The sequence below is a fragment of the Tupaia chinensis genome, unplaced genomic scaffold (genome assembly GCF_000334495.1).
Source record: "Tupaia chinensis unplaced genomic scaffold, TupChi_1.0 Scaffold000001_1, whole genome shotgun sequence".
Lineage (NCBI taxonomy): Eukaryota > Metazoa > Chordata > Mammalia > Scandentia > Tupaiidae > Tupaia > Tupaia belangeri.
The window spans coordinates 621069-635307 of NW_006159427.1; the positions used below are offsets into that span (position 1 = coordinate 621069).

At 39.9% G+C, this 14239-nt stretch overlaps 1 protein-coding gene across 3 annotated transcripts in view; it reads left to right on the plus strand.

Annotated features, from left to right (window-relative positions):
• ARMC3 (armadillo repeat containing 3) overlaps positions 1-14239 on the plus strand; it is a 115707-nt gene that overhangs the window by 37525 nt on the left and 63943 nt on the right. For all 3 annotated transcript variants that reach the window (XM_006139717.2, XM_027767713.1, XM_006139712.1), the window contains exons 7-8: positions 1288-1482; positions 7118-7301. In XM_006139717.2, the coding sequence (XP_006139779.1) occupies positions 1288-1482; positions 7118-7301 (379 nt within the window). The remainder of the gene's footprint in view (positions 1-1287; positions 1483-7117; positions 7302-14239) is intronic.

The following is a 14239-nucleotide window of genomic DNA, read 5'->3' on the forward strand; positions in this document are numbered from 1 at the left end:
TTTTTTCCTTCTTTCTTTCTTTCTCTCAAGTAGAAATGAAAAGAATGATCTTTTCAGTCCTTAGTTACAGAAGTACTAGCTAATAACAGTGTACTAGTTCCCGACAGTTGCTATAACAAAGCAGCACAGACTAGATGGCTTACCACAATAGAAAGTCACAGTCGTGGAGCCAGAAGTCTGAAATCAAGGTGTCAGTAGGGCCGTACTCCCTCCGAGAGTGGGCAGAATCCTAGCATCCCCATTCCCAGCGTAGGTGGTGGCCATGAGTCCTCAACATTCCTTAGTTGGTGGCTACATCACTGCACTCTCTTCTTCTGTTATCTCTGCCCCCTCTTATAAGGACATCAGTCTCACAAGGACACCAGTAAGGGCCCACCCCACTCCAGAGTAACCTCATCTTAACAAATTACATCTATGATGTTTCTATTTCTAAACAAGTCACATTCTGAGGCACCAGGAATTAGGACTTCAACATACATTTTCCAGGGACACAGTTCAACGTAACAAAGAGCAACTTACCATGTGTATGAATTCTAGAGGTCAGTGGAAAGATGGACAGAGGCAAGCTACACTGTAAGTAGGGCCTTTTCCACCTTTAATATGATTTTGTGTTTACATTTTGATTAAAACATTCAGATTTAGTAGTTTGAGTTTGAGGGCTTTTCATAGCTTCTTGTCTCATTTTCTCCACTGCTCACCCCCACTCTACACATTCACAGAGAATTAGAGACGCACGAACAGAGTGGCTTGTCTAGACCGTAGCCTTGGTGTTGTAAATGTCTTGAATAAAGGTCATGTATCTGAACTAGACCTGCTGTAGATGTGCCTGGAGAAGGCCTCTCAGCAGCACTGCAGCACAGAGGTAGTTCATAAGAAATCCATTTGAATGAAGATAATAAAGAATTGATGCCATCATTTTGTTTTATCAAATATTATTTGGAACAGTACATCAGAGTGTGAAAAGAGTTTTATTATGCATAGATTCTACTGTAATTCTGTTTAGAGTAATAGGAATTTGCTGTATAATGAACAACAGATCCTGCAAAAGTCATAGATCATGTTCATTTCCTGTCGACAAAGTCTGCATAGTTAAAATGAGTATCAGGTGGTATCAGTCGAAAGTTTGCTTATTTTTGTGAGTTATTTTAGAAAGGAATCTGAAATAGAAGATAGGGAAAGTATAACTTATAATGTTCATTGGTAAAAAACAGAACTTCATTCTTCATACTATATTTTGCTTTAAGAATTACTGATTTGATTTTATCATTTGTATTTATTTCATGGCAGGATTTTCGGTGTCGAATGGCAATTCAAGAATTAAATGCAATTCCTCCTATATTAGACCTCTTGAAGTCGGAGTATCCAGTTATTCAGCTGTTGGCTCTCAAAACCTTAGGTGTTATTACAAATGATAAGGAGTCCCGAGCAATGCTCAGAGACAATCAAGGCTTGGACTACCTTCTTAAGATCCTAGAAACTAAGGTATCTGCAGCATTCACTCATTTTTCTATGAGAGAATATGAGCGGACTTTAAAAAATTCATTGAAAATAAACAGGTTCATTTTAGTACGATTTTTTTAATCCATGACTTTTTTCATAGTACTCATTTTCCATGCATTTTAAAAGAATTATTTTTTAGAATTATTTAATTATTTAATTCCATTTGCTATTATTTTTTAATTTGACCACAGAGAGACAGAGAGAGAGAAAAAGAGAAAGGGAAAAAGCAAGCCACCAGGTCTTGAGCCACCAGGACTCGAATCACCGGTCCACCATGTGGGAATCCAATGCGTTAACCACCACACCACCTGCCAGCCCCAAGAATTAGTTGTTTCAATTTTATTTACTATTATTATTTTTCAACTTGACCAGAGGAAAAGAGAAGAGGGGAAGTCAGAAAGCAAACCTCCATGTCCAGAATTCAAACCATGGCCGGCCATGTGGGAAGCTATGGTTGGCCATGTGGGAGTCCAGTGTCTTAACCACCGTGCCACTTGCTGGCCCCTTTCCACGCATTTTTTTGAAGATCCATCATGCACCTCTTCTAAATGTTGTTATAAAATATTAATTGTAGAATATCTTAATGAAATTTTATTATATTTAAGCAAAGCACTAAACATAATAGACTAATTTGCTTATAACCTAAGGGTAGAAACTAATGAGAATAGTCTTCTGGTTTAGAAGATTTAAGATTTTGAAATTCTTGTCTGTGATCTTCCTCTTGATTTCCTGAGACACCTAGAATTAGTATTTTTTTTAGAATTATTTTATTTAAGTTTATTCATTGTCATTATTTTATCAAGTTGACCAGAGAGAGACAGAAAGAGAGAAGGAAGGTGGGAAAGCAAGCTGTTAAGTTGGGGACTCGAACCGCGGTCAGTCATGTGAGAGTCTAGCTGCCTTATCCACCACACCACCTGCTGGCCCCAAATTAGTCTTTTAACCTCTGTCTGTCGTGGTTTTCTCTGAGATAAAGCAAGAAGGGTAATTCACCTTCTGAAACATACTCCGAGGAATATTAGAGCTGAATTTCCATAGTTGATACTAAGTTCCTTAGGAAGGAATTACACACTTAAGAATCTATGTCTTCTCCTAGTGTCTTCTACTTACAAAAAAACCAATTTAGCAGTTTATTGAATACCATTTAATTACTTGAAGTAATTCGGATAGCTTCTGAAACTGTCCAGCCTCTTAACTGCAGAATGAAATGGTAATATGTAGATTTCAGATCCATTGCCCCTACTTTAATAGTTTAGTCAATTAAATTAACTCTAATAAGAAAAAAAAATGTTTCTAAGTGTGCTTAGAAATTCAGGACATTGGGACAGATTAAAGGAGATTTTAAAAGATCCCTGGATAACAACTTTGAATTAAGTTTCAGACTATCTGATCATTACTTTTTTTTTTCCCTAGAAAAAAAAAAAAAAGCAAAAACAAAAAAACCCTCAGAGTTTAATAATTCAGCACTGGGAAAACAACGTAAAATATACAGGAGCAGTAATGGGAAAGCGTGCTCACATGAGCCTCACCGCCTTTGGAGTGTAGGCCAGACCCTGTGTTAGGCATTTTCTATTCGTGGTGCAGACTTCTCATAGCAATGCTGTATAGCTAGAGCTTTTTTTAAAATGGAAACTGCAAATCAGAGAGGTTACTTAATTTGCCTGTGTCACCTAGGTAGAAAGTGATTATTCATAGAGTGTACTGGGGTTTGTTTCACATGTCCACCGGTATTTTTTTAAGCAAGAAAGGAGGTAGAAAAATCCACTCCGTGGGACCAGCAGTTAGCGTAATGGCTGTGTCACGGGACTCCCACGTAGTCGACTATGGTTCATGTCCCGGACCCGGTGGCTTAAAACTCACGCCAGGCGTGTGTGTGTGCGTGCCCAAGATCCCGAGAGGAGAAGGGATTGCGGCGTGACCATCCCCTCTGGGGGGTGATTTCTCGCTTTCTATCTGTCTGTCTGGCGAACGCACGCACCCTATAGCAAAAACCTCTCCAAAAAAAAGAAAAAGAAAAAGAAAAATCCACTCCGTGGCAGGCATTAGCTGAGTATTTTGCACATGTGATTTCATTAAATTCCTAATTCTCAAAGAATGTGATAATACTTTTCTAAAAAAAAGAGATTAATCACAATAATTATTCATTCCCTATGTAATATATACAATTCTCTGTCATGATTATATCATCAGTCCCATTTTACAGATGAGGTTCAGAAGGTTACATAATTTGTCTATGGTCACAGATCTAGGAAATATATAAGAAAGGTATTTTTTCAGAGGTAATGTATGTATATATTCTAGTTGGAAATTTTTCAAATATGCAGAAAGACATAGAATGAAAAGCCAAAGTGTTTTTCTTTGGGTATCAGGCACAGAAGTTTCTTTTTATCACTTTCATTTAACATTGTCCTGTAGCTCATAACCAGAAAAATAAGGCAAAATAAAAGAAAAAAGAAAGTCTTGAAAGACTAACAAACCAGGCTGGCAGGTAGCATGGTGGTTAAGGCACTGGACTTCCACATGACTGACTGCAGTTCAAGTCCCAGACCTGACAGCTTGCTTTTCCAATTTCCCTTTCTCTCTCTTGGTCTCTCTCTGGTCAAATTAAAAAAATAACAATAAAACCAATAAAAATAATAATAACCAATGGAATGAGATAAATAAATAATTCAAAGGGGGGGGAAGACTAACAAACTAAAAAAAACTAAAAGTAGAACTGTGTTTAGTCACAAGTTACATGACCATGTATTATAGAAAATATTAAAAAGTCTACAAAAACATACTTGAACTAATAAGGAGGTCAATTAAGGTCACAGAATAAAAGTTCAATGTATAAAAATTGATTGTATTTCTACATGCTATATAACAAATAACAAAGCAAAATAAAACCATACAGTTCAATTTACAATACATTCCTAAAAAAGTAATTAATTGGAAATAAATTTAACAAAATTTTTTGCAAAATCTGTACACTGAAATATATAAAATACTTTTAAAGAAAATCTACATAAATGAAGAGATAATAGCTAAAGATGTGTATGGATTGGAACACATGGCATGAATATTTATTACATTTTTTAATTTATTTATTCATTTTTATTTTTAATTTGACAGAGAGAGACACAGAGAGAGAGAGAGAAAGAGGGGAAGTGAGAAAGCAAGCCACCAGGTCCGATACTCGAACTGTGTCAGCCATGTGGGAATGTCCAGTGCCTTAACCACCACGCCATCTGCTGATCCCAGTTTTCATTCAATTTTTTATATAATGATTCGTTGACTTGGTTGTACGCAGGGTTGTCATTTGTAATTTGTTTTCCAATTGTCTGATCTGTTGTTTTATCCCACTCTTCCTCTCTTCCTGCCTTCTGTTCATTTAATTTTTTAGTGTTAGATTTGAATTCTTCTACTGATTTTCTTGCTGTATCTCTCTGCGCTGTTTTCAGCGGTTGCTCTAGTGACTAGAATGTAACTTCTAATTATCGTAGTCTACTTAGAGTTAATACTGAATCACTTCAAGTAAAATATTGCAATCTTGTAATAATATATTTCTACTTACTTTTCCTATTCTTTTTTGGGGGGTTGGGGGAGATTTTTACTATAGGGTATGTACATTAGCTGGAGAGACAGAGAGAGACGGCAAGAGAGACAGTGAAAAATTACCCTCCCAGGAGAGATGGCCACACTGCAATCCCTTCTTTTCCATTCTCCTCTTGGGATTTTGAACATACATACATACACACTGGCATGAGTTTTAAGTCTCCGGGTCTGGAACTTGAACTGCAGTCGACTACATGGGAGTCTAGTGATGTACCCATTACACCATCTGCTGGCACCCATTTATTAGTATTTATAGAACAGGTTTACTGGCATAAATATTCTCAGTTTATAAAATTTGTCTGGAAATGTCTTCCTTTTGCTTTCAATTTTGAAAAGATACTTTTGCCTGATACAAAACCCTTGACCGATAGTTTTTTGTTTTTTGGGTTTTGTTTTTGTTAGCATTTTATTTCTCCTGATGGTTATTATTTCTGAAGAGAATTCAGCTGTTTATCTGATCATTGTTTCCCCATATGCAATGGGTCACATGGTCGTAGCTGGTATTTAAAATTCCCTTCTTCCATCACCCATTCTGTATTTTCTTTGCCCTCAGCTAGCATCTGAGCGGGTCAGGGTTCTTCACCTGGTGGAATGACCCAGACCTCATTCCTATAGGGCCTGCCGAGTAGTCCTGCCTCCATTGGGTTATTGCAGTTTTCGGTTGATTTCTATCACAGGACATGGTAATACTAAGAAATACCCTAAGGGAACCCTTGTTATGCACACAGACTCTTACTCGCCTCCATAGCGAGGGTAGCCGTCCAATTCCTCCTTGCTCTGTGACTTTCTTGGTTGATTTAGAGTTACGAGGAGCCTGAAGTGGCTTGGTGGCAGTCTTAGCTCCAGTTCAGTGGAATCATTGTCGTGTCTTCCCCTTAGAACAAAGACCTCTAGGCCAATAGAGCATAAGGCTGTGGGGCAGGAAACAAACATTTTGCTAGCCAGTCACTAGGAGTAAAAGCGGTGCCACTCCCATGGCCACCCCTCCCTTCCTAGACCTGTGAATCCCGGGAATGGGAGAAATAGAAGCACATATGGGACACCTATTTGGAGTGTACGCACCCTCCCGGAGAACCTTCCCCTAGCCCTGCAAAGCGCCACCACCTAGCCGGTGTTGGGCCTGGTTCTTCAAAGGTCCATTCCACCATTCTATCAAGCTACTTCGGGGTGGTGGGGAACACGTTAAGACCAGTGAACTCCAGGAACAGGCACACTGGTGCACTTCATTGGCTGTGAGGTAAGTTCCTTACTTAGAAGCAAAGCCATGTGGAATACCATAACAGTGGATACTTTTCTTCTGGACTGCTCTCACTTTCAAGATTTCCACCTTAAATTTCCAGCTGTTAGGATAGGTAGGGCTGCAGTGTTCCATTGCACAGGGATTCAAGTTTCTTCAGGCAAGAAAGTCACGAGTTCACAATACCAGTTGCAACTTTTTTAAAAGAATTATTTATTTAGCTTTTACTTATTATTAGGATTATTATTATTATTAAATTTGCTGTAAGGCATGTGTGCTCACCAGAGAGAGACAGAGAGAGAAAGAGAAAAAGTGAGAAAGCAAGCTGCCAGGCCCAGGAATTGCACCAGGTTGGTCATGTGGGAGTCCAAGGCCTCAACCACCACACCACCGGCTAGCCCCCATTCATTTGCAAATTTTAAGGAATGTATTTTTGTCAGTTTCTCTCTGCTTTTTCACAAAATAGTTTCTGCAAGTTTTAAAATAGTTTTGGGGGGAAGGTTGCATGGGCAACTTCCATTGGCTGTCGCTACAAAAGCTTCTCCTGTGGCATCATGGTTAATTCATAAAACATTTTGAAGTAAGGGAAATGAGGGATGATGGAGCAAATCGTTAGGGAGGTTAATGTTACTTTAATAAACAGAACTCCTGCTTCCTCGGCCTCCGTCACTCAAAATTAATTACATTATAGCTGATCAACCTTAGTGTCCCTTGCTGTAAAATTTGGGAAGTGTCCACTTCTTTCAGTACAACTTCTAAAACTGCATTTGCTTTTATTATTAGGAATTAAATGACCTTCATATAGAAGCCCTTTCAGTGATAGCCAATTGCCTCGAAGATATGGACACCATGGTGCTGATTCAGCAGACAGGGGGTCTGAAAAAGTTCCTGGTATTTGCAGAAAACTCTACAGTTCCTGACATCCAGAAGAATGCAGCAAAAGCAATTGCTAAAGCAGCTTATGATCGTATGTCTCATCTTACATAGATTAAGTACACATAATTGCTCTAGTTTTCTAAAGTTTTACTAATACTAATAAACATTGGAGTATTTGGCTTTGCATAACTATTTGCGAGTAGCATCGTAAGTATTACTTAAGGCCAGAATTCATCTCGCTGTCAAGTTAAAGTACAGATTGCTTTGTCGGAGATATAATAAACTTGGTATTACTTCATTATAATTGTCTTTTTAAAAATAATTCATTTCAAAATTGTTTTAAGCCTTTATTTCTCTTGAATGTGGAAATACATAGAATGTATGTGTTGGGGCCAGCTGGTGGTGTGGTGGTTAAGAATGTATGTGTAGACCGTGATCCTGAAAGCAGTGTTTCAAGATATCCACATTCAAAATATTATCTATAGGGGCCGGCGGGTGGCATGGTGGTTAAGGCCACTGGATTCCCATAGGGCTGACCACGGTTCAAGTACCACATGGCCAACCACAGTTCAAGTCCTGGACCTGGCAGCTTGCTTTCTCACTTTCTCTCTCTGTTCCTCTCTGGTCAAATTAAAAAATAAGTAAATAGAGGACCAGCAGTTAGCGTAAAGGCTATGTCACTGGACTCCTATGTAGTCGACTACGGTTTGCGTCCCGGACCCGGCAGCTTAAACTCACCCCGGGCATGTGTGTGTGCATGCCCAAGATCCTGAGAGGAGAATGGAGGAGAAGGGATTGCAGCATGGCCATCCTCCCTGGGGGGTGATTTCTCGCTTTCTGTCTCTCTGTCTCTCTCTGTCTTTCTGGTGAGTGCTTGTGCCCTGTAGCAAAATACCTCTCCTGAAAAAACAAAAACAAAAACAAAAACAAAAACAAAAAATATTATCTATAAGGTAGTTTTCAAGTTGCTACTGGAGTCTAACAGTGCCGTGTTACATGGCCATGAAAAGTAATGTGCTCACACTATGTACATAATTCAGTTTTCCTTCCTGTGACAAGTGATGTTGACATAAATCTATAAAATATGAGAGATTAATGATGTCACAAGTGATGAGGATGAAGTTATAGTTTTAATTTATGCATATTTGGAGTATTTTCCTTAATAAAAGATGTGATTTTATTTTTCCCCTTCTGCATCTTTACTGTTACAAATGATGACAGCTTTAACCACTTTAAGTGATTTATATTCTAAATAATGTACTTATATCTGTACCTATGTCTGTATGTACAGGAAGGGAAACATTTTCTTTCCAGCCCGGCCTGGATTTCTTCAAGGCAAAGCTTTAATGCAGTAAGCAGGGAGTGTACACAGAGGCACCTCATGAGTTAAATCATACAAGGGGCTCCAAAACATTCATGGAAATTAACTGAAAAGCTAAAAATACAAATATAAACATTAGTTCTCAACACACTCTCCTTCAAGATCAAGATACTTTTTTTGTTTTTGTTTTTAAGAGAGATTTTTGCCATAGGGCATGTGCACTCACTGGAGAGACAGAGAGACAGAAAGCGAGAAGTCCCCCCCCGGGGGGTATAGCCACACCACAATCCCTTCTCTTCCATTTTTCTCTCAGGATTTTGGGCATGCATACACACGTGCCTGGCATCAGTTCTAAGTTACCAGGTCTGGGACTCAAACTGCAGTCAACTATGTTGGGAGTTCAGTGACGTAACCACGCCATATACTGGTCCCAAAGACCAAGACACCTTTTTAAGTCCTGATACCAGCCATCCAGTCCATTCCTGAAGAACTGAGGGTCTTGGGAATTTCACCATGTCACTGCAGATGTTCTTTATATTATTAACTGAAGAAAAGTGTGTGCTTTTTAAAGGTTTTTGGATTTGTTTGTTTGTTTGGTTGGTTGGTTGGTTTTTAAGATTAGGAAGCAAATAGAAGTCAGAAGAGTTAAATTAGGACTATAAAATGGAAGCCTAATGATCTCCTCTAAAAATTCTCACAAAGTCGCCCTTATTGGATGATACAATGAGTAGGAGAATTGGTGGAGGGACTTTTCAGTGAAGCTTTCCCAGGCATTTTTCTGCTCTAGTTTTGACTAATTTTTTCAAAAGTCTCTCATAATAAACAGATGTTATTGTTCTTTGGACCTCTAGAAAATCAACTTGTAAAATGCCTTGAGTGGGGCCAGCAGGTGGTGTGGTGGTTAAGGGTGCTAGACTACCACATGGCCAACTGTGGTTTGAGTCCTGGAGACCTGGTGGCTTGCCTTCTCCCTTTTCTTCCCTCCTTCTTTCTTACTCTGTCCTTCTCTGGTCAAATTTAAATAAGTACATAAAGTTAAATAAAATAATTCTTTTAAGAAAATGCCTTGAATATCCCCCAAATCTGGTGCCATTACCTCTGTTCTTGATTAGTCTGTTTTTGCTCTTGACTTTGGCTTATTGGAAGCTATTGCTTTAGTTGTGCTTTGTCTTTAGAATTCTGAGTTAAAAAAAATTTGCTAAAATGTTTGAGTCTCTCTTTCCTCCTCTCTACAACACAGTAAAGCCTTTTTCTTTTATTTTTTTTAAGAATTATTTTATTTAACTTCATTCATTCATGTAGAGAGAAAGTGAGAAGGTAAGCCGCCAGGAGCAGCTCCCGGTCCCAGGAACTATATAGGAGGAAGCTGGTAGAATTTTGGAGCATCGTGAGGAGCTCATAATTATGTGTTCACCAAGGTCATTATGGAAATCTGTTCTTCCTCTCTCACCCTCACCCCATGGTGCTTTTTCTCCAGGTCTCAAACCATGGTCGGCCATGTGGGAGTCCAGCACCCTTAACCTTCACGCCACTGGCCGGCCCCCTTTTCCTTTTCTACTTTTTATGTTTTACTCATTTGTTTCTTCCATGAGAAGGAGAGATAGACACTGCCACGAGGCACCCCCAGTCTCAGCCAGCTTGGATCACGGCATGAGCATGCCCAGGGAGGTCCCAGGATGCAAACCCAGGACGTTTCATGTGAACCTAGTTGTATTTTTGCTGCATCACTAGCTGGCCTCATAGTAAAGCCTTTTGATCTCCAAGCTCAGTCTTTTCCCACCCTAATTCAGGAAACTATTGGTTTTGTATTGTACTTTTGATTACTATTTTTGTTTCAGTTCATCTTTTGCCCCAAGATATACTTTTCTTTTTTTTTTTTTCCCCGAAGACCACCTCTGTTCTCTTTCTTCCATATCCATTACGCAGTCTCTTATAATTTCAGTTTTTAATGTTCACGGTGGAATGTAGAGTGCTCTACCTAGGCTGCTTTTAGTGACGATGAGTCTGAGGGGTGCTCTTTGCCTGTTTTCCTCATCAACAGGGATGGCGATGGAATTCTTTAGCCTGCTTTTGGATGATGAGGAGACTGTTCTCCCAAGTGGCGTTGTAACACCAAAGTCTTACCTTCTCCCGGTCCCAGGAGCTATATAGGAGGAAGCCGGTAGAATTTTGGAGCATCGTGAGGAGCTCATAATTATGTGTTCACCAAGGTCATTATGGAAATCTGTTCTTCCTCTCTTGCCCTCGCCCCATGGTGCTTTTTCTCCTTGGCTTCTCAGTCGGCCTCTTTGACAGAGGAGTCTCTTGTACGCAACTCCACCTCTTCATCTCATCTCCATTGCCCTACCTACAACACGTGACTGCTGTGTCCACCCTTCTGCCAAAATAGTGCTTGTAAAATTTGACTTGGACCTTCCAGTTCCTACACACACACACAGTCTTATTTTACTTGATGTCTGTGTAGCATTCCATGCCATTGATTGCCCCGTCCCCCTGAAACCCCTTTCTTCTGGTCATTCTCTGAGTTTTCAGACCAGCCCCTCACCTTAGCCAGTGTCCAGTCCTCTGCTTATCATTTCAATTTAATATTGCCTTTATGCCTTTTGGCCTACCTTTCTGTCTCAGTCTTGTTCTCTTTGAAATCTCCCTGAGCAATCTCATTCATAACTAATATGTCCACTGCCTCCTTATTTGCTTTTGAATCTGAAATGCCTTCCTAATTCTGATCTCTCTTCTGAATCCTTGCGTGTATCCCTGACTGCTGCTAAGCACACTCAGCTACTGCCCAAGCTCAACCCTGGGGAGTCTTGAATTTCCTTGAGAGTCAGTTCACAGTAATCTTCCCCACACGTACACATGTACAAATGCTGCATTTCAGGGGAGTGCACGTACCGCCCAAAGCCCACCCACGACTTCTGATCCCATACCTCTTAAACTAGAACAAGTGAGATCGAGTCTGGGTACCCTCACTTGACATCCGAGATTCTTCCATTTGATGCAAGTGGCCATCAGTTTGTTCTTGCTCAGACATTCTCCACTGTGTTCTGGAGCATGGAACATGTCAAATCATAATTTTGTACTTGCTTTGGTTTAGGCCTTTAGTCTAAATTTCACTTTTGGAAATCCTGTTTTGACTTATCAGGATCCATGTTCTTCAAATTACTAGATTTTGAGGGAAAATCATATTTGTTCATTTCATTGCTTTTCATGATGTTAATAAAAGAACTGGTTTCTGTTTCTGTCCTTAAGAAATAGAAATGCACTTTCTCATGCTTTAACCTAATACGACCCACTCTGTTTTGAATATGCTGCCAGTTTTCTCACAGCATGGTCTGTTCCTACTATGATAGATTAAAGCAACCATCTGTGCATGGGTTTAAGTAATCTGACCCTGCTACTTTGGAATACCAAGGAAGCGCAGCAGAAAATTTAACTTTCATTGCTCAACAGAACCTCCATTTTTCAGACGGGAAGAATTGACATCATCCCTAACATCCCTCAGCCAGCTGTCCGTCTGTATGACAGTAGAGCTTCTTCGCTAATGTCTTGCAATTTTCATATATTCCTGCAGAAGTCTGTATTTTATCATTCAATTTACTCAACTGGTCACCGTCCCCCATCCTTTCTGGCATCTCCTGTTGTAATTGTTTCTCCCTTTGGTGACTGTACAAACACTGGAAAAGCGTGTCAGAGGGATCTTCACACCCAGTCGGTACACTGTTGGTTTGGTTTTCTTACAGCCTTGGCAAGATCTACTCTGAAGGCTTGATTCTCAATTCTGGGAGCCTCTTGAAAGATATATGATTCCCAAAAGGTTAAAGTTTTCTGTCCACATAAGCAGTAAGTCCTCAACAATGAACTCTCTCCTGATTGAAAACATGGGGCTTTGCGAAATCTCTCCATTCCAGCTTATCCTGAAGCAGAATTCCCGTGAGGACTGTGAACTGCCTTGACATAACATTTGTGGGCAGGACTGCCTACTTCTTTTTTTCTTTTTAGGTTTTTGACATAGAGTGTGTGCACTCACTAGAGAGAGAGAGAGAGGGAGAGAGAAAGTGAGAAATCGACCCCTCCCGACCCTCCCCCCCAGGGGACAGTGGTCACACTGCAGTCCCTTGTCCATTCTCCAGGATTTCGGGACTTGAACCTGTGGTTGGCTGTATGTGAGTCCAGCACCTTAACCACCAACCACCTGCTGGCCCCAGAGCTGCCCACAGCTGATGGGAATACATATGGCCTAAGCTAGAATCTCTAGGGCAGCGCTAGAAATAGGCTGACATTTTCATCATTCGCCTAATCATTCTCTTCTATTTTTGTTGATTTTTTTTTTAACCTCTTAATTCTTTTTGCTTGGCCAGATCCACAAAGATAACTCTTCCTTCCTACCTGCATTCTAGACTTTGCCTTTCCTTCAGGTCCCATTTGTATTTCTTTTCGACACCTTTTTATATCAACTGTTGGAGGCCTTGACTTTTTATGTGCTTGCCCCGCCTAACTGACCGTGTCTTACATTCGTTACAGTGACAAATGCTAATAATTAAGAAGGATTAGCAACGTTATCTCCTAATATTTCCATATTCAAAGTGAATCATCATAAAGAAGATTTAAAAATTCCCCACAGTTGGGAAACTCCACTCATACGTAGGTTTTGACAAATGTCGCTCCTTACATTGTTATTAAGAACAATGTCACTACCCATGAATTTATGACTTTATTTTTTTACTTTCTATCATCATTCTTTTTGATGAGGTCATGCCTTGTCCTTGTCTGTGAAAAACACATAACGCACATTTTAAAATTCCTGTTTGTCAAGTAAAAGTAAAACAGGGGGCCCCACTGTGGAAAGCCCAAATCAGTGTGCCTTTGACCTGGTGGGGTAGGAGGAAGGTGTTAATTACTGGGCTGCCTCGAGGTTTATGAACTGGCATTAACATCTCAGCAGGAGCGAAGGTGGCTCAATAGCAACTTCTGAGAACGGGTGAAGAAAAGCTTCATTACGGACAGATCCATTCCAGATAGGACCCTGTGCTTTTTGTTTTAGCGATATGAACAAATGTGATTCTTAAAGGACATTATTAGTAGCATAACTATCTTGCCATCTTGAGGATCCATGTAATTAAAACACAAATACTTTACTTCACGTAGCAATTCAATGAATGGACTTGGTTAACATGTTAATTCATCTTGTAAATCTATTATAGTCACGCTGCAGTCAGCACTTTTGAGGTTTGTGAACACAGCTGGGTTTTGAGAACACTCCCAGCAGGGCTGAGAAACTAATTGCCCACAGTATTTACTTAAATTATTTTTTTCAGAATCTTTGCAATAATCGCGTATATCCTGTTTGCGGAATGCAACAATCACATATTCTAAAGTTAGTCTTTTCGAATGAACGATCTCGGCTGATTTTCCTGATGGAATCCGTACTCAGTTGTGTTCTGTTTAGGAAATTTGATTTAGAGCCCTCGGGGGCTTCTGAGCACTTTAAGTCAGGGACTCTAGAAAAGTTGCAGGTATTATTTATTCCGAGAAAACCAGTAAGGATTACATATACACGCAACATGTTAGGAGGCACCTACTTGAGATTTAAGTATTAACTGCAGCTTTTTTATGAACCACGGTTCTGGCCTGCCTGGATTCTAATGGTAAGTGAAGGGAGCAGGGGATTAAAGCGATAGGATTACAGGACATGGTTCACGATGGGTTTG